The sequence below is a fragment of the Leopardus geoffroyi genome, chromosome A1 (assembly GCF_018350155.1).
Source record: "Leopardus geoffroyi isolate Oge1 chromosome A1, O.geoffroyi_Oge1_pat1.0, whole genome shotgun sequence".
Lineage (NCBI taxonomy): Eukaryota > Metazoa > Chordata > Mammalia > Carnivora > Felidae > Leopardus > Leopardus geoffroyi.
Window position 1 is genome coordinate 190586844 of NC_059326.1, and position 27550 is coordinate 190614393.

General features: G+C 39.8%; 1 protein-coding gene across 5 annotated transcripts; it reads left to right on the top strand.

The window, feature by feature from the left end:
- Positions 1 to 492: 492 nt before the first annotated feature.
- HAVCR1 (hepatitis A virus cellular receptor 1) lies at positions 493 to 26509 on the top strand. 5 transcript variants are annotated; one of them, XM_045503757.1, is made up of 9 exons: positions 497 to 883; positions 4342 to 4399; positions 7328 to 7666; positions 10921 to 11004; positions 14068 to 14154; positions 16714 to 16769; positions 20260 to 20371; positions 21540 to 21576; positions 23794 to 26509. In XM_045503757.1, exons 1-9 carry the CDS (start codon positions 845 to 847, stop codon positions 23906 to 23908), a joined length of 927 nt encoding a protein of 308 aa, XP_045359713.1. In that variant the 5' UTR covers positions 497 to 844; the 3' UTR covers positions 23909 to 26509. The 5 variants fall into 5 exon arrangements, with proteins under 5 accessions (XP_045292242.1, XP_045359727.1, XP_045359713.1 ...); XM_045503750.1 differs by having other exon boundaries at positions 500 to 883; positions 14050 to 14154; XM_045503766.1 differs by lacking the exon at positions 497 to 883 and adding an exon at positions 3769 to 3975 and having other exon boundaries at positions 14050 to 14154.
- Positions 26510 to 27550: the final 1041 nt, after the last annotated feature.

Consider the following 27550-nt stretch of genomic DNA (forward strand, 5'->3'; position numbering starts at 1 on the left):
TTTTGTCAAGGTCATTAGGTTGAACAGTCCTTTAGACAAATCTCATTCCTTGCCTTTGCAACATTTGATTCATGATGATCGCCTCTGCAGTGGATGAGTTTGTTTTACATGACTTCCAGAATCCCATTTACTTTTTTCTTTTCCTCTTACCTCCTTGGTCTGCTTCTGTTTGCTGGCATCTCTTCTATTTCAACCATCTGTGGGATGCCCCCGAGCCTAGTCCTTAGCCACAAGCATTCCTTTTGATTGAATATCTCTAGGTTCATGATTCGAAAATACCATTTCTATACCAGTGACTCCCAAATATTTATCTTTGTTTTAAAATTTTTTTAAATGTTTATTCATTTGTGAGAGACAGAGAGAGAGAGAGACAGACAGACAGAGCACAAGCAGGGGAAGAGCAGAGAGAGAGGAAGACACAGAATCTGAAACAGGCTCTAGGCTCTGAGCTGTTAGCACAGATCCTGATGCGGGGTTCAAACCCACCATCCATGAGATCATGACGGGAGCTGAAGTTGGACGCTTAACTGACTGAGCCACCCCGCACCCCCAAATACTTATCTTTATTCTAGATCTCTCTCCTGAACTTCAACAGCCTCCACCTGAAACCCAACACTTTCAAAATCCAGACTATTTCCTCCCAAATCTGTGTCACATGTCCCTATCTCAGGTGGTGGCACTTCCAGTTGTTTCAGGCCAAAATCCCCTGGAGTCATGTTTAAGTTCCTGCACCTCATATCCTGTAGAAAATCCTGGTTGCTCTACTGTGTAAACATCCAGAGCCTGAACTGCCCACTACCATCCCTTCCCGTCTTCTGACATACCACACTCCTGACAGGTCTTCATGCTTCTCGACCCAGCAGCTACAGAGTCCTTATCAAAGGTAAGCCTGGTCTTGTCACTTCTATGCACCTGCAGTGGTGCCCCTTCTCGGGCAGAGTACGCAGCTGGGAATTCATGTCTGGTACCTGAACATTGTTGCCCATTGAACCTTAACCCTCAACTTGAGATATATCTTTCAAGGGGTCACAAATTTGGCACTAAAGAGGTTATGTAGGTCAAATTAAACAAACAAACAAACAAACAAACCACTATGCTGTTTGGGAGCCTTTAGGACACAATAGAGGCTGTCATAGGAGATGGACTTGCTAGAAAATTCAGTCCTACAAAATTATACTTAATCAACATCTCAGAGCCTTGGTTTTATGTCCCTGTTCTGGCTCTTGCTCATTATTTATTCCACTTAAAACACCCTCTGCTCCTTCCCCCATTTTCCAATGATGAATCTCACATGTCACTTTTTTAAGGGATTTTTCTGCCACTCCCTGCATCACCTCCCCACCTTCCCCTGTCAAGGAATGATCTCCCTCCATACCTTCATGCTTCCATTACTTTATTTAATCGATGCTAATTGGCTCCGTTACAATGTTTCAGGAGTATAACAGAGAAAAAAATGGAGGAGCTCTATCTTAGAGGAGTTTATGGTCTAGAATTGAGTACTTTTCAAGACCATAGCCATGTGTGGCTATTTAAGTTAATTAAATAAAATTAAGTTAATTATTTTTAACTTCTAAGTTGTACTAGTTGCATTTCAAGTGCTCAGTAGTCAGATGTGGCTAACAGCTACTATATTGCACAACATCCATATGCTATAATAACTCCATCATCATGGAAAGTTCTAATGAACAGTACAAGGGAAAGGAAGGATGGACAACGCACACACAATCAAGGGCAACAAGGTAAGAAATGCTGCACAGAGAACTGAAATAGTGTAATAGAGTGATGGGTTGGCTACTTTAGACAGAGGGACCAGAAGGATGTCTGAGAAGGTGACAGTTAAACAAGGGCCCAAAAGACAAAGAGAAATCTGAAACTGGTGGAGTAAAGGAATGGAGATCTAGGCAGAGGGTACCACTAGGGAAAAAGTCCTAATATGGGGATACATTTGAAAGAACCCCAAATGGCTGGAGCCCTGTGGCAGGGGAGAGAGACATAGAAGAAATTTGAGAGGTGGGCAGGATCCAGATAACTGGGGGGGATTTTGTAAATCTGGGTAAGACATTAGGGTGTTTTCTTGCTTTTTGTTGTTTCTGAGAGAGCCGTGGGAGCATCGTAAGGGGAAGAGTGACACAATCTGATTATGTATTTACCAATTACATCATTCTGCCTGATTTTATTAGTTGCTTACTTACCTGTCTCTCCACCTGATTGCACAATCCTGGGTTTTTTCATTCTTAGTATATTAAGTCATGCGGCATTAGCCTCAATATATTGATAGCAAATGTGGTATGATTGAATTAAATTAGAAAAATCCTTATCATTGACCTTCTGGGCTTTGACTAAGTCTCGGAGTATAACAAAACTACTCATAAAATATTTTGCCTCCCAAATAAACATAAGGCACGACCTACTTCTTTGTGAGGCATTTCAGAATGTGTTCCCCCACTTTTGCTGGTGGTCAACGTGGGGTCAATAGTGTTCCCTATAAGTGGAGAATAAGAGGAGGATGGGAATCCAGAAAGGAGTTTTTCCCTTGCGAGAACTCATCTTGTTACCCAATTGAATTCAAGTGTGTGGCATCGTAAAGCTAGGAGGACTAATAAAGATCATATAATCCAACTGTTGGATGGAAGAGGTGAGTTTCAGCAAATAGGCCAGGGGGACAGCCAGTGTGAAGGCGCAGTGACAGGAAAGAGCTTGTATTCATGAAGGTGGAGTAGAGTCTAAGACAGGGGCCCCCTCCAGACACAGAAGCACCCCACACCCCCAACAAGGCTGGTGCAGGAGCAGGCTGGAGAGGGCACACTCTAAGGGGACTGGGTGCTACAGGCCATTGCTCGCCATCTGATTGTATTTCATAACAAAGCAGAAAAACTGAGTTCTCATGTGGGCTCTCTAGATTTCTAAATGGTGGCCATTAATTAAAAATGATTTTTTTAAAGGATAAGTTTTTAACATAATCTCTACGCCTACGTGGGGTTTGAAACTCACCACCCCAAGATCAAGAGTTGCATGCTCTACCAACTGAGCCAGCCAGGTACCCCCAAGAAAAGAATTTTTGAACACCGTGGTACAAAGCACTTCTGTGGGCCAAATACAGTCTTTAGGCCACCAGTTTGTAGTATTAGGCTTTAGGTCTTTTTTCCAAGCGCAGAGACTGCTGGAGTCAGGAGTTCACATTCCCGAGCAGCACAGGACCCATTGCCACTGTTTTCATGTCTCCGTGAAGCCTGTGATGGGCTGCAAGTAGCCTAGAAATGGAGCATCAGTACCTTCCTGGGAGGAAGTTACTGAATCTTTAGATCAGAGGACAGTTAATGAAGTACTAGGCAGGCTGACACATACTTGTATGGCTTAATGATTAAGTGCAAAAGTCGGAAGAGCTTGTCTGGAACCTTGGCTCACTTAACATCTACAAGCCTCAGTTTCCTCTTCTATGAAATGAGGTTAATAGCAGGACCTGCCGAAGGAGGTCTTTGAGGACTAAGTGCATGTATGTGTTTGGCATAGAGCCCGCCACACAGTAAGTTTTCCGAAAACCTTGGTTAGCATTAATGCATATTTACATTTCATTTTCAAAGGTCTCCCATATCACTTTTGCTCATTATAACAATTCTTTGAGGGAGCCACAGCAAGTACTTTTAGTGCTATGTTACAAATGAGGAAGTCAAGGCTTAGAAGAGTTCAGTAACTCATGGAGATACCCAGCTTTGCAAGTGACAGAGCTGGGATCTAAACCCAAGTCTGATCCAGAATCTACTTCCTGAAACACTTCCTGACATCACTTAGTGAGATGTGGTCTGAGTCATTGCTTCCTGTAACATGGTCAGGCACGGTGATTTACATTTTTGATTAATTCTTGCCACTGGTAAACTTGACAGTATAACTAAGGCTGGGGACTGATCATTGTAGCCACAGAGCAGGGAGTTCTCTGCACTCATTAAAGGGCCAGTTGACTCATCTCCGAGGCCAAGGGTAAGTGAAGACCAGTCTTGGTTGTGATGGTCCCCTCACTGAGCCTGACTCTGGTTTCCTTTCTGTTTGCCCCCGTATCCCCTGTGTCAGCATCAGGAGTCAGTTTCGACTCTGTGGGGAAGGAGCTGGGAAACAAGGGGCTGACCTGAGGACAGCTTTGCCTGTCTATTGGAAGGTGCAGGATGGTCACACTAGAGATAACTGTTATGTGAAGCTGTCGTGCATGGTCTCTCCTCACTGACGGGGAAGGCTCATGTGATCCACCCAGTCAGGGTGAAAGGAGAAGTTGCAGTCTGAGAATTAAGACTTGTTCCGAGACCATCTGGTGAGGGGCACACCTACCAGTCTGCTTTCTCTTTCCTTCAGGCCAATACCATCATGCAGCCTTGGGTAGCCATCTTCAGCCCCATACTACTTCTGACAGGTAAGCGAACAGGTGGGCCGGGGTCTGGAAGCCCTGAAGATTGGGGCACGTAGGAGACGTGTGAGTGTGGTGTAGGAAGATGGATGTGCTTGGGCTTTGGTGAAAGGTAATGGGCCAGTTAGTGGCCAAAGAACCAGGCTAAATCTTACGCAAAAGAAATTGCTTAAATGCTATGACTTACAAAATCCATGGGTGAGTGAGCCAGACCCAATGCAGAACTGTGTATCATATCTTGTCATTTGTGTTTAAACAATAAAAGGGACGAGTGGACAGCAGTGTCAGCATGGACTACTCAAGTGTATGTAGGATATAGTAACAGTGTTGCCATGAGCAGGAGGGGATGGGGAGAAGAAGCTGGGATTAGATGGAAAGGGAACCAGTCCTCTATTGAACCATCCTGTGTCATTTGATTTTTTAAAAATGCTGTGCAACTATTTCTTTTAAAAGACTCTTAAATACAGAGAACAAACTGAGGGTTGATGGGGGGAGTGGAGGACAGGAGAAAATGGGTGATGGGCACTGAGGAGGGCACGTGTTGGGATGAGCACTGGGTGCTGTATGTAAGCGATGAATCACGGGAATCTACCCCCAAATCAAGAGGACACTATATACACTGTATGTTAACCAACCTAAAAATAAATTATATTAAAAAAAAACAACAGAATAAAAGCATCCTTCAAAAGTTAAAAATAAATAAATAAAATAAACAAATAAATAAATAAAATGCTTTATAGGGTTTGAGGACATGATTATACTTAGTCATGAAATAGAGTATTCCTTTTAAATTAGAATTGAAATAAGCATGTTTATAAGTGATAAGAGAATTTAGTGATATAACCGAATGTCAACTCAATGTATAGGGGTGCTCTGGTGGCTCAGTGGGTTGAGTGGCCGACTCTTGATTTCTGCACAGGTCATGATCTCAGGGTTTGTGGGATTGAGCACCATGTCAGATTCCCAGAGTCTGCTTGGGATTCTCTTTCTCCATCTCTCTGCATGCACGCATGTGCACTCTCTCTCAAAATGAAATAAATAAACATTTAAAAAAAATAAAAAATATAAAAAATATTTTATTTCAAAACACTCCATGAGATAGCAAAGTTAGGAATAGACATAATGCATACATTTTAAAAACAATAATCTCCAGAAGTCAGATTATGAAGGAAAGTTCATTTATTATAACTTATATAACTTGATTTTTATAATTAGCATGTATTATATTTATAATCTAAAAATGATACTAGGCAAAACTAAATATTCTAAGAATTCAGTGCCTTTTTCTTATTTTATATAACCATGAACATTTTATTCCCAGAGCATTTCCCAAAGTCATAGCCAAAATTGTAAAATGTGATTGGTTGGTGAATTTCAGATTTCTTTTCATGGCCACCTTGTCTGCATTTGGCATGATAGGGCTTTTATGACACTGCCCCAGGAGAGACTTCTTGTTTTTGTTTTTTAAGTGTCATAATTTAGTACTTGGCTGAGTGTTTTCCAACTGTCTGTTTTCACAGGGGAAGTGGGCCTTGCTCAGTTGTGGGGCTGCTAACAACATATGAGAAGGGGTCCCTATTGGATTTTTTTAGACTGATCTTAAAGCCCATGATAAACCTCAGCTCCTCCTAGAAGTATTAGAAACCCATTTCCTAAATTTTTTTTAACTTTTTATTTATTTATTTTCAGAGAGAGAGAGAGAGAGAGAGAGAGATCATGGAGGAGGGGTGGAGAAAGAGGGATGGAGAGAAAATCCCAAGCAGACTCCATGCTGTGTGGAACCCCATGTGGGGCTCAAACTCACAAACTTTGAGATCATGACCCGAGCAGAAATCAAGAGTCAGACGCGTAACTGACTGAGCCACCCAGACACCCCAGTCAATAATACTTTAAACAAAACATTAGTTCTGCTTTTATCTATTTATTTTTTTTTAGCGTTTATTTATTTTGAGATAGAGAGAGTGGGGGGAGGGAGCAGGGGCAGAGAGAGAGGGAGAGAGAGAATCCCAAGCAAGCTCCACGCTATCAGAGCAGAGCCTGACACGGGGCTGAAACTCACAAACTGTGAGATAATGACCTGACCCGAAATCAAGAGTCAGACACTTAACCCACTGAGGTAGGTAGGTGCCCCAAGCTCTGCTTTTCTTATAAGAGAGGTGCTGTGAGGGGACATCACTTGCAATAGAAGTTTAAAAAGCTGCAATAAAAATTAAAATTTTAAATGCAATAGAATTTTTCAAACATATTTCAATTGAGACAGCAAATGAATCTGGGGAAGTGGAAAAGCCACATGTATGTCAAACACAGGATGAAATACATACTCATGTACTACTGGAGTGTCATTTGGTTCGAACCTTTTGGAAATAAATTTGGTCATGTTCATCAAGAGAGTGAAAGTATTCCTGGTAATTTCTCTCTTAGACATCTGTCCTGTTAGAAAATAATCCTTAATACAGAAAAAAAGCTTTAATTATATCTTATCTACAAATATCATATAAATAATGCTTTTAAGAAAATGTTAACATAAAAAAATTTTTTTTAATGTTTATTTTTGAGACAGAGAGAGACAGAGCATGAACAGCGGAGGGTCAGAGACAGAGGGAGACACAGAATCCAAAGCTGGCTCCAGGCTCTGAGCTGTCAGCACAGAGCCCGATGCAGGGGGCTTGAACTCACAAACCCACAAACTGTGAGATCCTGACCTGAGCCGGAAGTCAGACACTTAACCGACTGAGCCACCCAGGCGCCCCAAGAATATGTTAACATAAAAAAGGAGTATGTTAACATAAAAATGCTTACAATGAATTTTTTTTCATTGAAGATACAAATCCATATGATTGCAAATGAAATAAACTACATTGAAAAGAAAACAGTGAAAATAAATATAAAACTGAAATATTGAGGCCTCATTCTCTTCTTTCTCTTTACTTACAGATGCTGTAGTGTCTCACAAACAAGTGAATGGAGTGGTAGGTCTTTCTGCCACGCTGTCCTGCACTTACTCGACAGCTAAGGGAGTCACCACCATGTGCTGGGGCAGAGGGGCATGTCCTGTGTCCCAGTGCTCAGATGTAATCATCTGGACTAATGGATCCCATGTCACTTTTCAGAAGCACCCACGTTATAAGCTAAAGGGAAACCTTTTAGAAGGGAATGTGTCTTTGACCATAGAGAACGTGGCTCAGACTGACAGTGGCCTATACTGTTGTCGTGTTGAACACAGCGGGTGGTTCAATGACATGAAACTCACCCTGTCATTGGAGATAAAGCCAGGTGAGCTTGTTTTCCTTCTTCCTTTGATCGCTTCATGTGGGTTGGCTGAGATGTTGACTCTTTGGTAGTGTTTTTCTCCTTTAAGAGGGCAAGAGGAGGTTCCTACAGTCTTGTTTTTCAGCAACTGTTGGAAAATAGAATAACTTTTATTTGTATAAAACAAAGTCTTAGGGGCACCTGGGTGGCTTGGTCGGTTGAGCGTCGGACTTCGGCTCAGGTCATGATCTCACGGTCCGTGAGTTCAAGCCCCGCGTCGGGCTCTGTGCTGACAGCTCAGAGCCTGGAGCCTGTTTCATATTCTGTGTCTCCCTCTCTCTCTGCCCCTCCCCTGTTCATGCTCTGTCTCTGTGTGTCTCAAAAATAAATAAACGTTAAAAAAAATTAAAAAAAAAACAAAAACAAACAAACAAAAAACACAAAGTCTTAGACCAATCTTGATTCAAGATGGTAAGCTAGAGGATCTTCCCAGTCAGCAAACTGTTCCCTAAAGCAGTGCTTCAAAAATGCTAGTTGGTTCATGAAAAAGCATTCACTGTTCCACTGTGAAATATAGTAAACATTTTTATCAAGCTGAATTTATTCAACTTAAAGAACTGCCCTTGTTCTCTGAGATTATGTTTTAGAGGAATTTTTAAATGTTCTTAGCATTTTTAAAACTATTTCGGAGCACTTCAAACATATAAAGTAGGTAATATGGTATAAGGTCTTATCATAACAGTAGCACCCAGCTATAACAATTGTCAACTCAATCTTGTTGCATATCTTGTTATTAAGGAATATATAGTTCCTTCCTTCAGCCCTGCCTGGGAATTTTTGTAGCATATTTCACATCATATTGCAAAACTGCTTCTTTAAAAACAAAAATGACCTTATTGCAATATGAAAGCATTTATATTCCAATAACGATACGCCAGTTGCTTTGAAGAATTTCATGAAATCCAGGGGCCCCTGGGTGACTCATTCGGTTAAGTGTCCAGCTTCAGCTCAGGTCATGATCTCATAGTTTGTGAGTTCGAGCCCCGCGTTGGGCTCTGTGCTGACAGCTTGGACCCTAGAGCATGCTTCAGATTCTGTGTCTCCCTCTCTCTCTGCCCCTCCCCTGCTCATGCTCATGCTCTGTCTGTTAAACATAAAGAAAGGTTAAAAAAATAAGAAAAAAAAAAAAGAATTTCATGAAATCCAAAAATCTGTCTTGATGTGAACATCCTCATTTTCTTTACCACTGGATGAACAGAGTGGATTCCTCAGGATTCCCTGGTTTCTGGTGTTCTTTCCTAATGAAGTTCCTCCCACTAAACTCTTATATTGACAATAGAACCCAATACCTGTGGCCTTAATAAACTCTCTCTCTCTCTCTCTATCTGTCTTAAATTAAGAGGAACTTGGTCTTGCAATCTACCAACTTTTGGACTTGGCCTGTTTCTTTTGTGAAGGCAAGTGGGATAAGGTCAATTCTGATGGAGAAAATAGCTGACTCTGGGGAAACTACATCTGGGAAGCAATTTAGGGAAGCCCAAGAATGCTGGTGACTGTAGTGTGCTCTAGACAGAAGTGAGGAGGCAGCATGTCCAGAAGAGATGATGATTGTAACTTTTTTGTATTTGTGAAATTTTTTATGGTTTGGTTGAATTTTTTATGGTTTGGTTGTATGGTTTGAAGCTGATAAAGTGCTTCAAAATTCTTTAATAGGTGGGCATTTACAAGGGCAGTGCCCTGTCAAGTGGGAAGAATGTTCATAACTGAGCCAAGGTGACTCTGCCTCCAATAACTAACTCTTTGCTAAAGTTGTCTTAAATTTTTCATAGGCTGAGCTTACTCTTCAAGCTTCTGTTAGGGCTTTTTTTTCCCCCACCAGCATCTATAGTTATAGTTTCCTAGATTCTGCCCGGGAAAAATATTTACCACTGAAGAAGTCAAGTTCATTAGACAATTCCATCAGGTTACCTCCTCTTTATTGTTTCCCTTATTCTCCTTTGCTTAGATTTTTTGCACACTCAGCATACTTGGTTTTAGCTGGAAGGAGGGGACTGGACTGTATTCTTTTCGGAAGCCTCTGACTACACCTTAGATCAGGGTCAGTAAACTATAGTTCCAGAACTAGATCAGATAACAAAACAGGGTCATTGTTTTATAAATTTTTATTAGAACAGCCATACACATTTGATATATATATTGTCTATGGCTGCCTTTCACTGACAGAGTTGAGCAACTGTGCCTGGGACTATAGGGTGTCCAAAGACTGAGGCATTTACTATCTGACCCTTCCCAGAAAGTTTGCTGACCTCTACTTTAGACTAATAATTCACATTTAATAGACACTCACAAATATTTGTTGAAAAAAGTTTTTCCTCTTCAGATTCTAAATTAAGTTAGATCTTTCAGAAGAGTTTTCAAACCAATTGTCCCCTATATAAGAGAAATGGGTTTTCCTTTGTAGTTAGTCAAGTTGAAATTGAAGGAAACTTCTCATGGAGAAAAACGGTGCCTAGTGAGATCAAAAGTTTACATTCTTCATTCAGTCCTTGTTGGGGCTTAATTCCGGTTTCAGTTCTCTCTGGGTACTTCTGTGACCTTCATTAAGTGGTTTGGAATCCTACCCCACTTCTGACTCCAGAAAGAGTCTATGTTATTAGCTATTGTTATTATCTCTTAGGTAGAAAGGAACCGTAAAACATCTAGTTTACCTTCTAACCAAATATATAAATCATCTGTGTGATTTATCTAGCTAATACACTAATGGATGTGAGTTAGCCCTCATTTAGGTTGCACGTCCCTCTATTGGCACGGTACCCTCAGGACTGATGGAACTGAATGCTATTTATTTGGTAAGCATTCTGGGCCTGGGAAATCCTGTTGAAGTCTTAGTCATTCACCACTGAGATGATGAAGGCAGCTCCAGGCTCTAGACATTTTCCTTAACTCACAGGTGTTTATGAAGATACATAAATCTGATATGCATGACTGGTCTCAAAGTGCTTCAGTGCAAATCCCAGGTGTCATTTTTCACCTCGGAACCTCCCCAAATATATATCTTTTAATGCAGCTGTTTCCTTTTCACAAGTATGTCTTCAAGCCCTCCTGTGTCACAGATTCTAGTTGACCAATGACAAGAACTCTGAGTTCAGGGAAAATTGGTGCCTAATTCTGCCTGGGGACACTTTCTCATTGGTTGCATTGGTACATGGGCCCAGCACAAGGCTCTTGTTTCCTGCTGCTTGACTAATCCTTGCTTTCATATTGATTTCTAACTCCAGCTGTGGTCACCAGTGTTCCAACGTCACCTAGGGCCTTTACCTCTACTTCTTCAATGCCAGCACCCACGCAGAACCTCAAGCCAGGTAAACAAATGTGTTCCTTGAGCCCTGAGGTCTTCTAATGAGAGGATGTAGACCATCCAGGGCATTATGTTAAAGCAGAAGTACAATCTAGGCTGAGTGTTCTTACCTGGGTTCCAAACATGGGCTTCACAGGGTCTGTGAATACCTGTCCCAAATTGTATGCACCTTATTACATGTAATCATTTTTAGAGAAAGGAGACTCATAGCTTTTGGTCAGATTATCCAATGCATTCATTATTAGCACCAGCCCCGCCACCCCCCCCCCCCCGCCTCCCTCCCCCCCCACCCACCCACTGCCCAAAGCCAGACCTTTGATCTTAGACAACTATTGAGGGTGGAGTGGATTTGGCCCAGTTGAGCACAGGTTTGTAAGGAAAAAATAGGGAATTCCAGGGAACAGGGGCCAGGTTAATGAGATTCTGTCCTTACAAGGAGCTCTGAATAGAGATCATTTAGTACATTCTGAAGCTGGACCTCCACTTGAGGATAAGATTTCAGCAAAGTTAACATTTACTGTGTTTTCTAAGTGATAGGAACCATGCTAACTGCTTTACAAGTATTATATTGTTTAATATAATACTTATGACAATCTCTCTGCACTGTAGGTGTGATTCAATCCCATTTAATAGTTGTGAGAACTAAGGCAGAGTCTCAGTTCATTGCAGAAAGTTATATGGATAGAAAGTACTTGAATCAGGATTCATTCTCCATTAATTTGAATTTTGGGTTTGTGCTTTTAACTACTGGATTGTTCCTTCTACCATGAGTATTGAGTTTATGTTTGGATGAATTTGTCCTGATCTGACATCCCTCACTGAAAAATCCTTTATACGATTACCCTGTCTTCTCTAGGCATTCAATCTACTCACACAGTTTTGCTTCCAGCATCTTTTAATTTATTTATGTAGCATGGAAATGGCAAAAGATACTATTTATACCGATGAAAAAGTAAACATCGGATTTAAAGACTTCAGGGATTTAGAACTTACACTTTTTTTTCCTCATTCAGGCCACAAGGTTAACACTTCAAACTTCTGATAAATAAGAGTTTAGATTTAATACAAATGAAGAATAATTTGATTTAAAGGTAGAGAAATAGCTTGCCATTCTGAGTACAAGTTTAGGTTCAAACCTTCTATCCCTAGGATTAAAAAGATAACTTTCAGTGTAGATTCTTAGAGCCTCCAAAACTCTTTGACCCCTTGGGGTAGCACTGGAATCTGAGGAGTAACAGAGATGTCACAACCTCTTAGCCAGAAAAACCTGATGGAACATATTGATTTCCCTTGACTCCTATTGAACCATATGTATATTTAATCAGGAGGGATCTGAAGGATTGGGCTGTGAGCTGAGTTTGGAAGAGAGGGCTTTAGGTTAAAACTGGGATTTTAGAGCCATAAAAGTTTGTAAGAAAAACAGCTCTGTTTGAGGCAGCTGAACATACTAGAGAATCTGTTGACTTTCTCAATATTGATTTAGCTTCATAATATTTAGTTTGTGCCTGCAAATGTGGATGGATTAGTGGACTTGGTTTGGTGAACATGCATGTTTAAAGCAAAGATTGAGAAGAAAAGCGTTGGTTCATATGTCCATGTGACCTCCTCAGGGACAGTATTAATTGAGCCTTATCCTTGTCTTGAAGCTTTTCTTAAGAGTTTGAGTTGAGTTGAACAGGAAGGAGGTGCACATTGGAGCAGATCCAACATGGGCATATTTATCTTTACATCCACTCTCTTCCTGTGCTCAGTGCTTCTTGTATATACAACTTGCCTAAAAAATTCATGGAATGGTTGGCTGTAAGGTTGTAGAAATGGAGGTGGGGGGGGGGACGGAGAAAGATGCCTGCTAAGACAGAAACTTGGAAAAAAAGTTAAGCCCAAGAGGTCTTTTGCACAGATCCAAGTTGAATAAAGATTCTGATCACCCAACTTTCTTATATTGTCCTGTTCTTAGTTCTTCAACAGAGCTACATGCTATTTTAGATTTGAACATTAGAGAGAGGCAGGAAGATAGTTCAGAACATGAAAAAGGGTAAAGGTGAAATGTGGAGATCACTGTGGGGAAGGGAAAACAGAAAGACAAACAAAAGGCAAGAAAAGCCCAGGTTTGGGAATTCTTGTCCAGCCAGCACTAATAACTTGCTCCAAAATTTGTGGTGCTCTAAGAGGAAGGTATATAAAAATAAAATATTTAAAATATTTAATAAAATGCACAAAGAGGGAAGTGATCAATGCTGCATATAAGGTGAAATATCTGATAGAAAAGAAAGGATTGATTTTAGAAAGGAAAGGGAAACCTATCCCTGTACTGGAAAACTCTTAGTGAAACTTTTGGTGTGAAACATAAAATGAGTCAGATAACAGGAAATCAGTCTTAAGAAAGGAGTGACCACAATGCAACCGCAGAAGGAGCCAGGTCACGGTCTACCAAGAATGTTGCTTTTAGAGTTGTTAATCATCATCAAGGTTCAGACATTGGACAATATTGTCACCTTGAAGAGACCTCAAAGAATTAAATATTTTGAGTATGTATTCTGTGCTGATATGTGGATGGATACTGGGAACTTGAATAAGGTCAGGAAATCTAGATGGCGTTGTTGTGAAGGGGAAAGGGCAAATAAGCACAAACCCCCAGGCCCTGTTCCCATGAAAGTGAAATGTCATTTGTATGAATAAAAGCTTAATTGGATGTCCTACATAAGGTGCTGTTGTAGACTTTGGACATTTAGGGGGATCCTAGGAGTAGAACAAGTGTGGAATAACCCTATGTATCGATGAACTATCTAGATCAGGTTTGTTCATGATAATGGTATGCCTAGATAGTGGTGCCATCTGTGATTAAATTTCTAAGAGGGGGTTGAAAGGACTGGAAGTGAGTGGGTGAGAGGCATGCCTTCAGGGACTGGCTGCTTCAGGGAAAGGCTGCGTGAAGGTGCTGTGGGAAGTTGATTGTGATTCCTGATTTTAGTTGTGTTTTTCATTTTTGTTGGGGGTGGGAATTTTCCTCTACAGATGGAGCACAGTTCTATTCTTTTCATTCCAATAGCTACTTCATCTTCTCCAGTGCAGACAGCAGAAACCCAGCCTACAGCACCACAGGAGACGAAGACACCACAGCCCACCAGCTCACCATTGTACTCTTGCCCAAAAGGTAACTTCATTTTTTTCCTGAACACCTGAGAGTATTCAAATTTTGATAATCACCGGCACATCGTTAAAAGCATATATTTCGGAGTAAGACAGACCTGACCTGAATGCTGATGCTGGCCACTCTAATCAGCTATGTGGTTTGAACAAATGTCTTACCTACTTAGAATCTGTTTTTATCGTTTGTGAACTGGATGGAATACCAATTATCTTGTAGAATGCTGGTGAAGAACCTCAGACATAGTTAAAAAGTGGTAAGTAATAGATACAATAGCAACTCTGACTCTTACTTAGAATGTCCAGAATCCCTATACCTGACTGGCAGAGGTGGCTTGTGTGAGTTGGGAAGCATTGACGTGCATATCACTCTTTGTCTTAATCAAATCAATCAGTCTTGACTCCAAACTTATTAGTGGGCTTGCTCCCTTGGGCCAGAGCCTTAAAACAATTAAATCCAGCTCCCTGGTATCCAGACCAAACTGGTCAACCACGTTTCTGCTTTACCTAAGACCCAGACCTAAGTGTATCTAGGAAGCTCCCCTGTCACCCTGTGGAGCTTGTAAATGGACACTTTGAGATTAGCTGAGGACATTAGCGCCAGCACCAAGAGGCATATCCTGCTGAGACTGTCTGTTTACTTCCCCAATTTTTCCCTACTGTCCCTATTCTGGGCAGGTCTCATATAATCTCTGCTTTTTTGAAATGTAAGATTCTCCTGTCTTCCCTGTGGTAGAGAAAGGTGATTTGAATCCTTTCATTTTCCCCAGTTAATTCTGTTACCCATGGTGGTAATTCTGGAGAGTGCCACACGCCGAACCCCTTTGTAATGCAGAGCTGGCTTATGTGTGCTTGTGCATGTGCTGAATCCAAACAAGGTCAAGCCTTGCAAGACTCCTCCCTTATGTGTATGACTCATTGTGCTTAGGAGTTAACAATCCGTAGCTGCCTCCCTGCCCCCCCCACCCCCCACTCCTTTCGGCTTACCTTTTGCCAATAATTCCTGGAAGCTGGTTAATTTAAAATGGAGCTGCAGTGAGATTTACAGAAGGACCTATTCAACTGGGATTAGATAATGGTGACATTTGGTTTTGAAAGTGGAATCCTTAGTGTGAACTGTTTCCGGGCACAAAAACAAAGTGAAAATGTATAGAAACACAAGGTGGCAGCAGTACGAGTGGTGGCACCCCACACTTTTAGTGGTTGAGTAGGAAGAACATAGGAGTAGGAAATCATTTTCTAAAAATCATGTCACTACAACCTGGTCCAGGTAGAGCTTTCCAGAGTGAAACAGACATCAGAGCTGCTGTGTCCCCTATGAGTCATGTGATTGTTGCCATGTTGGCAGTGTACCTGAGGTTCTCGAGCCAAATCCTCATTGTGCCCGAGTCAGCCTGCAGTGGGCCGAAGCCTCACAGAAGCAAAGAATGTTAGGTTTGGAAGGATTTTGGTGCTCATATGGCCCACCACCCACCTTAGATGGATATATGTGCCAGGAAACTGTTGTATATTATCTCACTTAATTCTTTTAAGGCAGGCCTTATTTATTGCCATTGCTAGATTAGGGAGACCCTATAATTCTCCTTTAGAGACAGCTTCCAATTCAACGGCCAGTTATTAGCTTCAGACCTATGGGCAAGATGTTGCATTCCTCACTGGATGTTAATGATGATTGAAAGACATGATGTTTGGAAAGCATACTGCACAGTGACTCTCTCCCCACCGCTCCTTCTATTGTAACATACTTTAATTCGTCACAGCTAATATTTATCTAATATGGTGTTAAGTCCTTTACATGCATCATCTAATTTAGCAACTTTATGAGATGGGTGCTGCTATAGCTTGTAGTTCTATCTATATTACAAAATAGATATTTCAAAACTCTATTAAGATTTGAATGCTCAGAACTTTAGGGAATAATATAAATAAAATCCTTTTATATAGGATTTCAGGTAGTATAAGATACATTAGTTTTATAGCTGATATAACAGATTTTTTATAAAATACTTCTGGATCAAAGTATGGGCACATTGGCATATAATGTAGGAGTTATATGCCCCTTGTTTTAGGTATCTTAGTATGTTTTACTCACATTCTGAATAAAACAAATGTAATGTCCATTCAGGATAGAGTGGTTCTGATCTTTGGATGTGCATATGGCCTTTGGGTACTCATGGCTTTTATGCCAGTTCTTAGCTGGCATAAAAAATATCGATTTCCTACCATTAAGTGGCATTCTTAACTTGCTTCCAAGAATGGGCCTCTGTGATTCCCCTAAAACTGTAGGTGAACCTTTGTGTATACATGCATTTTTTTTTCCATAAAGAAGACAAAAAGTGTCCATTTTTGAAGGGTCCATGACAAAATGGTTAAGGCACACAACCTTCCACGATAAATTAATACATGTTAGTAACTTGGTATGACTTCTGCAATGTCTGCAGCATTTGGCCATATTATTATTCAACTTTTCATTCACCACCAGAAGGCAACGTGAATATATTTAGTGTCTTCAGTGAAAATTCAATATTTTTTGTAATTATAATTAATTTTCTTTCTTGTTGAGCAGATGGGAATGGCACTGTGACACAGTCTTCAGATGGCCTTTGGCATAGCAATCAAACTGTAAGCATATTTCTTTCTACTTCATTAGCCAGTTTCACTTGTGTGCCCCCCTGGAAGCAAGTTACATTTAGAGATTATTTCTGTAAGATTGGCCCACAGATTGATTCTTTCTGGTTGAAATTTTTAAAAAAAGGAAGAAAAGAATTTGACTCTTAAATAGGGATACTTTAATTAATTTGGAAAGTTCATACGGGTGGTGGACCAGTTTGTTAGAATTTGCCTGCTAGATGATACTACATTCTGTGTACGCATACATATACATACAAACGCCCACCACAGACTTTCTCCTGGCCAAACATTAAGAAGAAAGAATGGTCTAATTGAAGGAGAGTGACTTAACATAATAGACCAAGGAAGGCTTTAATTATCATTAGGGAAATAACATGCTTTGAATTAATGGGGTGGAGGCCACCCCAGACAAAAATATATCCATGAGAGTGTGCTTGCTTAAGCGTATCCTCCTTCGTATTCTTTTCAAATCCAATTGCTATTCTTTATAGAAATATTGAGGCCACTATTGTGTTTTTCCATATATAAACCTCCCCATATGATGACTTTTTAAGGTGTTAACATCTTACACACATTTGTGATTTTCTTACACTTTTCCACAGCGAGCTTGGGAAAACTCTAAGGGGCCCTAAATACTCCTGATGCTTGTCAAAGTCTCATCTTTGTAAACAAGTTAGACAAATTTATCAATAGGACCTTTTCTTTTGGTTCCTCTGAGAGAAATAAGTTTTCTTTTAGTTTGTGCAAATAACTCTCAGAAACAAACAAAAAGAGTTTGAGGTATGAGAATAGTCCTTCTGGTCCCAAGTACTGAGAAATGACAACACAGGCCATGGTAAGAAAGACTCAAGCTCGGGCACGGTGGGATTATTTAGTGTGGGGTCAAATGGCTTTATGTTGTATACGTCAGTGACAATGAGACCATCACATAGGAGTGATATTAACATTTTTAACCACTTATGTAGCATGGGCACTGATTGACCTGATGGATGTGGGTTGAATTTGTATATACCTGCTAAATGTCAGAACTGCAACTATGTGAATGATTCTTCTATTGGTATATGGCCAGGCCTATGCTGGATTAGAAAAAAAAGTAAATAAAACATTCTGAATGGTGATATTGTTCTTGACCTCAGTTATCTGTAGGACAGGTATGTTTAGCAGCAAATGGAAGCGATTTAGAAGCAAGTCACAACAGATAGTAGTGAAACCATGGGCTTTTTGTGTCTTGACTGTGAAGATATTAAGAGGCATCTCAAGTATCTTGAAAACATGCAGCATGTATTTTGACCCAGTGGGTCAGCTTCCTGGACTCTATTGTAGGAGAAATTGAACAAATGCATGAAGATGTATTCATTGCTGCTATTTATAGTCATGAAAATAGTATAGACAACTTAAGTGTTCAATAGTAAGGGATTAATTACTTAGTCAGTTAAGCATGACCACATATTGCCATTAAGAATGTAGTCACTGCAGTGCATTTGCTGACATGGGAAGACAGTGACTGTTTATTGTTAAGTGAAAAAAACAACTGTTAAAACAGCATTCACACATGTGGAAATGTAGTAGCATATATTGAATATAGTAATTGTTTCTGTCAAGAAAAACACTAGGAGGATAAAATTCTAGAAGAGCAGATAATGAAAAATGGTAATAGTGGTTGTTCTTGGATGTTAGGATTATGGTTGGTTTCAGTTTTCTTTTTTCATGCTTCGCCGCACATTCTAAAATGAACATGCAGTTTTTATGTAATATTTTTGAAAATGAAAGCAAAGCCTGCCTCCTGCAGCCCCATGTTACATCTAACTACTTTACTCCCCGTTGGAAAGCTAATAACACAGCTCTTCCCTCCCAGACACTGGCCATTTCGCCTTTAAGTAAGGATGGCTCAAACACTAAGTATCTTTTCCTATCTTCCTCATAGTATTTATCAGAAAGTACCTAAAAGTACCTTTCCCAAGAACCCTATTTAATCTGTAGTTGACAGACACAGACACAGAGGCTCAGAGAGGCTAAATAACTTATCCAGGGCCACACAGCAATGAAGTCAAAGAGCTGGGATCCTAACTCCAGACATTAAACTTTTACACAAGAAGACACTTGATCCTTCTCTCTTATCTTCTTTTCTGTTAAAATACTTACCCTCTGGGATCTCTTTAGGATTTGAGCTAAGTTATAAAAAGTTGCTGAGCACAATGCCTGGCATATTTCGGGCTTATTCCAGGAGGTGGTGATCCTTTACAAACCGCACTAGGGTGTTTAAGCAAATTTCTGCTTCTCTACCCAATTGCACAGCACTTCATGTTGGTTGTTAATGAGGGCCATGTCTGTGAGCACCTACTTTCAAGTCCATTTATGTAGACTTTCACAGACTCTTGAGTTATAGCTAAAAAAATAAATAAAAATAAAGACTGTAATCAAGGGCCAAATTCAGTCACCGAGCATATGCAGATAACATCACCAAGCCAACTTATACACGAACAAAAATTGCTTTTTCTTTTTTAATATCATGGTGGATATGTTTATGGAAATAGCTTATTGGTTTTTAAAAATATGCATAATGTACATATAATAAAGTACACCCCTTTGAAACATACAGTTTGAGTTTTGACAAATGCATACCCCTATGTAAATACCACCCCATGCAAGGTATAAAACATTTCTGCCATCCCTAAATACATTTTGAATTTTAAATGGTCTTTGAATTTCACCATATGGTTACAACCTCAGATCACTTGGTCTTATCCCTCATGAGCCAGAAATAGCCAAGGGCCAATAAAGAAAATGGGTCAAAAAAAATTAAAAGTAGATCTAGCCTATGACCCAGCAATAGCACTGCTAGGAATTTACCCAAGGGATACAGGAGTGCTGATGCATAGGGGCACTTGTACCCCAATGTTTATAGCAGCACTCTCAACAATAGCCAAATTATGGAAAGAGCCTAAATGTCCATCAACTGATGGATGGATAAAGAAATTGTGGTTTATATACACAATGGAGTACTACATGGCAATGAGAAAGAACGAAATATGGCCCTTTGTAGCAACGTGGATGGAACTGGAGAGTGTGATGCTAAGTGAAATAAGTCATACAGAGAAAGACAGATACCATATGTTTTAACTCTTATGTGGATCCTGAGAAACTTAACAGAAGACTATGGGGGAGGGGAAGGAAAAAAAAAAGGTTGGAGAGGGAGAGAGCCAAACCATAAGAGACTCTTAAAAACTGAGAATAAACTGAGGGTTGATGGGGGATGGGAGAGAGGGGAAAGTGGGTGATGGGCATTGAGGAGGGCATCTGTTGGGATGAGCACTGGGTGTTGTATGGAAACCGATTTGACAATAAATTTCATATTAAAAAAAACAAAAAAAAAAAAAAAGAAAAAGAAAAAGAAAAATGGGTCCAAGTACATTATTTTAGGGAATGTCTTCTACTCGTAACTCTAACAAGATGCTTTTCTGATCCACTGATGTCTCCTTAGCATGTGTCGCTGGCACAAAATTCATGGATGACCACCAGTAAGGGACTCTACATTGGAATCTGCATTACTACTGTGGTATTGCTCACTGTGTTGGTTGTCGTGATTACCAAAAGTAAGTCATTTCAGAATTATGCCTAAGGGAACACAGTGCAAGGGTTCTAGAGCCAAACTGCCTGAGTTCGAGTAGCTCCACATACAATGTGATTGTGATTTCACATTTTGACATAAGTTTCTGTTTCGTTTCTCTTTTCTTTTCTTTCTCTTTCTTTCTTTCTTTCTTTCTTTCTTTCTTTCTTTCTTTCTTTCTTTCCTTCCTTCCTTCCTTCCTTCCTTCCTTCCTTCCTTCCTTCTTAGAGAGGGAGAGAGAGAGAGGATGTGAGTGGGGGGAGAGGGACAGAGGCAGACAGAGAGAATCTTAAGCAGGCTCAATGCTCAGTGCGGAGCCCCATGTGCAGGCTTCACAGGGCTCAATCCCATGAGCTTGGGATCATGACCTGAGCTGAAATCAAGAGTCAGACACCCAGCCCACTGAGCCACCCAGATACCCCTAAATGTCTGTTTTCTTAACTGTTCTTTAAAAAATAATATTGGCCTATAAAGATGCAAATAAAATTCTCCAAAGGTGAAATTAAATCTTAAGAAATGAGAATTTTGGGGGCAGGCTTGGAGTTTGGAAAGCAACAAACCATTGTAATATATACAACTTGTTCACTCCTTTTCCATTCCCCCCAGGAATCAGTTTTTGTCCTCATGAGTGATGATATTGTTGAATTTTACAACACCCATTTAACAGGAAAGGCAAATGAAACATTGGGAGGGAAACTGATTTCAGGGCTAGAAGAAAGAATTTCAAAAGGTAGTCATCCAGCTGTTGTGTACAGGGTGTGTGTGTGTGTGTGTAGCCTTCCTTCTATGAAAGAGCCACAGTCATTTATTTTTAATGAAATTTATTTATTAATAATTGCATTAAAGTAAGCCAGGGCATGTGGGTGAATACACTAAGCCATTATGAAAATGAAATACTTTTATGAGAAGTTTGTTTGGGTCTTATAGATTCAAAAGGAGTTACTTGAGTATCTAGGAAAGCACCAAGTCTGTTTTTTTTTTTTTTCTTTTTTTAAACATTCTTTCTTCTACATTTATTTTTTCAGACTCTAGCTCTGTCCAGGTTTTGTTTATAGTAAAGCAATAACAGAAATAATATACTTGTTTGAAAAAAAGATCTTGTAAACTATTTGACCAATGTGTGTAATTTTCTCTTTGGCTCTTCCCCAATTTAGAATATTTATGCGTAAGAAACAAGCTGGAACAACTAAAGTAAGTTTGAAAGTGTGTCAATACCTTTTGGTGTTTCTACTCTGCTAAAAGTAAAGAAAAATTTGTCTCTGTCCTTCTCCTCTTTTTCCCCTAAACTCTTCATTTTATACCCTACATCCTGAAAAATCTAGTTTAATGAATACCACTGTTGTTATCCACAACTTCTAGTGATATTTTTCACTTTCTACATTTCTCTGGAATTGTGCCAGAACTGCTACAGAAGGAGCACCCCAATCTTACCTCTTAGAGAAAGAGAACAAAATCACAAATGTTTGATAGAATGTTTGAGTAAGTTATTTGATTTGTTCTTTGATTTCATTCAGTGCTTTGTTTATTGGATGTTTATTGAATGTCTACTATATTTCAAAGAGATGAACAAAGCGGACAGAAACACATCAGCAAATAAACAGGGACCTTGCAGTGCTTCTAGACAAATATCATTGGGGATACGGAAAAAGGTAATGGGTTGAGTGAGCCCTGAAGGAACAGATGACAGCTCTGCAGAGATGTGGAAAAAGACAGCTCCAGGCTGAAGAAGTGCAAAGGCACTGTGGTGAGGCAGGTACCTCCAGCTCTACACAGGTCCTGCCTTCTCCTGCTGTTCCATTCCCAGCCAGGTGTGCTCATTTACATGGGTTATCTGGCCTCATAAACATTGGCATTTACAGTTTTTGGAAATCTATCCTACTGCCCAATTAAAACTTAAATCCCCTTTACCTGCATCCAAAACTTGGGGTCATCTACTGGAATAGCTATAATAGTAGGAAGCCAAATCCAAGTAGCTTGCTTCGTTTGATAGAGCTTGAGCTTCATTAAGCAAGGTGTTTATTTAAAATCCGTTTCTCTTAGATCGCCATACATTATTCCTAGTTCTCCTTCACTGGATGTTTGCACACAGCCTTTCTTAGGTCTGAGTTAATTGCATGAGCTAATCCAAAGAATGCACCTTGAACGATGCCCAACACATTGTAAGTGCTCCATAAACATTGGCTTTTGTAATTGCTGTTATGCCTGTCATGGTAAATCTACCCATGAGATAGGCACTATTATTCTCAGCTTACAAACTAGAATACAGGTTTAGAAGTGTGAAGTGACATCCAAAGTCACACCACACAGCAGGTAAAAGGCTCAATCTTAGGTCTTTTAGAGTCCCAAACCCATACTTATAGAAGTTTTTGACTGTGCGCTTCTAAGAATGGAAGAGGAAATTACTCCTAATAGGCAGAAAAGCATGGAACACAACATCCTATTAGTTGATCTTTGTTCTTTCATTATTAACTTTTTCTAAGGGCTGACTTTTTATCACCTAATCATAATAGAAAATATTTATTGTAGAAAATCTTACAAAATGTAAGAAAATTAGAAGAACAAAATCCCAAGCATTTCTTCATGACTTTTTTTCTTTTCTTTTCTTCTTCTTTTTCTTTTTCTTGGTTTTCACAGTTCTCATCACACTGACTCATTTTAAGTCATCGACACGTGTTCTCACAATGTATGGGTGGTCACTTAAAGATCAGAGCTGAATGAATCCTCAGTATGTTCCCTATCATTTCTCAGCAGGCTTAGGTAATAAAAATAGGCACTCTCGACAAATTATGAAACAGCAGCTGTATCAAAACTGCAAACATGAACTTCCTGTACACTTACTGTAGGAGTGTATGTGTTATGAAAGTTGTCTAACCCATGGCTTTCAAATTCGGATCATTAAAACACAGTAAGATTTCTGCACCATGATCTAGCACACGTTTATATGAAGCAATACTCTTTTACTATGTCCAATATATTCTGATATATTTTGTATTCTGTGTTTATCCTAAATGCAGGATTTAGACCACTAAATAGATTTAATAGCGCTCTCTGGAAAAGTACAACCCACAGTCAGAAAAACATCAGCCAAACCATTTCTTAGCTACTACCCTTGAGAATATGCTTGATTTAGGACTTCAATTTGATGTGTGATACCAGTCTTAGATTTTCAATTTTTGCATTCTATTACATGAGTCTCCTGAAGGAGAATACTTAGGTTTTCTACATACTTCTTAAACAGACTCTCCTTCAACTTAATATTCACAACCCTGGATCTCCTTTTCATTTCATAGACTGTGAATGGGGCTCTGGGACTGGCAAATACCCAGTCTTGCCTGCGTGTAAACAAATGTGCTCACCAAACTTTAGAAGTGGTCTGCTTTTCCTTTACTCATGTTGTTCTTTCTGTAGCTTGGTTTCGTTGAGTGACCCCCAGACTGGAGCTTTGCAAAGTGCATCTGAAGTGGGTGTGCGAGCGGAAGACAATATCTACATTATCGAGGACAATCTTTACGTCATGGATTAAGACCCAGCGGCACTCTAAGGATTTATACCCTTGACTGCAGAAGACAGTGACAAGATATCACCATGTCAGAGTTCTTTTAAGCTCTAGAATGATTTTTCTGTCAATTTCAAATGATATTCCAATATGTCAGTTATGATGGGTAGGCTGACTTTGGTTCATCTGTGTACAGTCAACCTCATTGGTCATGTAGTCCTAATTTTTTATACTACAACTGGTTCAGTATTTCTGGTCATTGCAGAGATTTCTCTCAAACACAAAGTGAACACTTTAGAATTGTATATTCTCTTTGGACCCTATGAACCCTATATCCATCAAGAATTCTCGCTGGTGAGACAGGAGAGGAACTACTACCTTGGTCACCAAAGCTGTCAAGAAGAGTGGAGTAGGAGTTAAAGTCAGCAAATCCAATTTGAGACTTAAAGTCTTCACTTGGAATCATTTCACAATTATCTCTTGTGTTTTACCTTGTAATAACTCCAAATGTTACATTTCTTAGGTTCCCCAAGGCTTTCAAATCACAGGGGTACACAGGCTTTTATTTCCCCCATAGGGAAATAGAAGTGAATGTGATATTGCCATTGTGGGTAAATCCAATTTCTCATGGCTCTGGAAATACATGGTATTAAGCCTTTCCTTAGAACCAGGGTGGGTATTTTAGCAGTTAGAAGAAACTAGGGTAATGAGTGAACCAAGAAGATTCTCCAGGAAAGAAAATCAGTTGATTTATTACATGCTATTTCTGCTACATCTGTTCCATAGTTCCAAGCATTTGTGTAGATAATTGTCATGCTCTCTGAACTAATTTTTAGAATGAGGCAGGGCATAAATAAATAGAAGAAAAACAAAGGGAGAAGGCTAAAAGGCTTTCTGCTTTAGAAAAGTTACTTTGAATATAATAATGTTGTTTGAGAGTGTTACTAAGTTTCAGTCAAAATTCTAAATTGTCACTAAACCACTGCAATTTTTAAAATTGTTTTGGAAGGATTAAGGTTGTTTTTTTTTTTTGTTGTTGTTGTTTTTTTTTTTTAATATCAAAGCAATTCCAATGCTATTCTTTTTTTTTTCTCAATTCAGTGAAATTTTTGGCTTTTCCAAGAGAGTTAAACAAAGGCTAAAGGTAAGGAGTTTTTAGTCAACACAGGCATTTCTACATGAACAGTTAACAAGGTTGGGTATTAATTTCAATCTGAGTAAACCCTGAAACAACTCCTGCTTGGGGTTCAGAGATACACTATAGCGGTTGAGGAAGGCAGGATGTTCATTTCTGAGGGCAACATGCTTGACATTCTTCTGCAGGGTTCTAGGAAGTTAACAGGACCTCTGAATAAAAGTTATATGGGCAAATAATATGGTTACACATGCTATCTTGGGTTTTCCAAGTGTGGCCAAGATCTGATCTGGCCTAAGAAATTTTTTTGTTTTTGTTTTTAAACTACAGTGTTTTTCTTTCAAATTCAAGACAACATGCATAAACATGGTGAATTCAGATGAAAGCCTGAATTTGTAGCTTTTCTGGAAAGACCTTGCAACATTGGACTGCATTCCTAGGTAGTCAGGGCCCCATTAAATGGTGCTACATCCTCTCAGCCCCTAGTGCTCAACTTTCCTGCACAGACACACATTTGTCACCTGCTTTGTGACTGGGAATTTGAATTTATAACAGCTCTGCTCTCTCTACCCTTCCTGCAGATTTATGATGGCACATTAAAAGTTCTGGGAATCTGGTTAACTTTGTTAATCCAGCACTTCCAAAACTTGCCTGAACACAAGGACTACTGCCATATCCAGTCGCATTCTGTGAAACAGAATGTGAGGATGTGTGGGAAAGAAGGTGGTACACAGAATCAGGACTAGGACCTGAGTTCTACTCTTAACTCTTAACAGAAACACTGGATGCCATTAGGGCTAATCTTTCTTGATGCCTACATTTTTTAATCTATCAGGCATAATTATTCCTATAATTATGTCAGTGTATAGTGGTAATTCCAATGCTATGTTACTTGTGAGAGGTCTTTGAAAAGCGGAAAACACTACAGAAATGCAAAAAGTGTTTTTTTTATTTGTTTTTATTTTTTGGTTGATTTTATAGTAATAGCAGATATAGATTTAGTGCTCAGTAAATAATTTCAATGGTGTTGCATTCATATGTATTTTGCTATATGGTACTTTATTGGAGGGAATAATTTACTTTTTGGAAAGCTGATATAGGGTAATTGGGCTAATTTTATACTGGAGTAAAAACTGTCAATAACTGAAAGGACAAACAGGTGAGTGGGGAGGAAAGGGAGGCGTTCAGTTAATATTAAACTCTTTTTTGTGAATATATCCATCTTATAGAATGTATTGATTTGTTTTCAATCCTTTGAGATGATTGAGGTTCCATTTTCTACAAACTGTCTTGTGATGTTAGGACACTGGTGTAAGTAAGGTATTTAAACTTGGGAAATTTTGCACATCTTTAAGAAGTAGCAGAACCAATTTTTCACTAATGGCTGTGAAGATAATTCTGGGAGTACATGAAAGTATGAGGGACTCTTTGGGACTAGTTTAATTTGTATGTACACTCATTAATAAAACAGATTTTTGTTTTCATTTTGAAAATGACTTATTGCTTTCTCAAGCTCATCTGTTGAACATGAGCCAGGCATGTTCAACTTGCTGTGGGCTCCCGGGATAAGGGAAAGTAGGGCAAGTTTTGAGAGTCAAGTGTGCCCAGTGCTCCTCCAAATACTGGGGGTAGAGCAGAGAACAACCCTGAAATCCAGTTCCTGAGAAGCTCCAATTTAGTAGGGAAGAACGCCCCAAACCATCGAATTCTAATGCGGAGGAAAAAGAGCATAATGGTAGCTAGGCTCCTCAGTTGTGACATTCGGGGCCAGATAACCCTTCATTGTGGAGGCCGTCCTGTGCATTGTAGGATGTTTAGCAGCATCTCTGTCCTCTACGCACTGGAGGAGACAGATGGGCCCCACGAGTTGTGACAATTACAATACCACCTCTGGTTGAAAGCCAACGTTAGACAGATACCTGAAGGATGTGGCTGGTGTGGGGAATGGTGTTGCTCGGTTGGTTACGAGCTACCTCTGGGTAAGAGGTGACATTTAAGTCGAAACCAAATGAATGTGTGGGCAGCAGCCTCTTCAGGGAGTCTACCAAATGCAAAGGCCTGAATCAGGAAGAAGCCTGTGTATTAAGAGAAAGTAGGGTATGTTCTGAGGACTAGAAAAAAAAACACAAAAAAAACCACAAAAAAAACCACAAAACAACATTATGGCTGCAGCAGTGAACAAGGGGGACTAGAAAGAACTGACGCTGGAGAAATGGCCTGGTAACTGGCAAGATGCTAGGTGAAAAGGGCTCTAGGAACACATCTGTTGGAGAAGAGTCCCTTTCTTAGAAAACAAGGCACTTGTGCACATTAAGGATTAGACCTGCTATCCATCACTGAATTATATATATATTTTTCAAATGTTTATTTATTTATTTTGAAAGAGAGAGAGCAGGGGAAAGGCAGAGAGAGAGGGAGACAGGATCCCAAGCAGGCTCCACCCTGTGAGCTCAGAGCCTGACACAGGGTTAGAACCCACGAACCATGAGATCATGACCTGAGCCAAAACCAAGAGTTGGCCGCTTAACTGACTG

Excerpts from the sequence above, each read along its gene's own strand:
- HAVCR1 (XM_045503750.1), top strand. The coding sequence starts at position 845 with ATGCTTCTCGACCCAGCAGCTACAGAGTCCTTATCAAAG. Across the intron at positions 16,770-20,259 it reads TTTGGCATAGCAATCAAACT|CATGTGTCGCTGGCACAAAA; the intron begins GTAAGCATATTT and ends ATGTCTCCTTAG. Across the intron at positions 20,372-21,539 it reads GGTTGTCGTGATTACCAAAA|AATATTTATGCGTAAGAAAC; the intron begins GTAAGTCATTTC and ends TCCCCAATTTAG.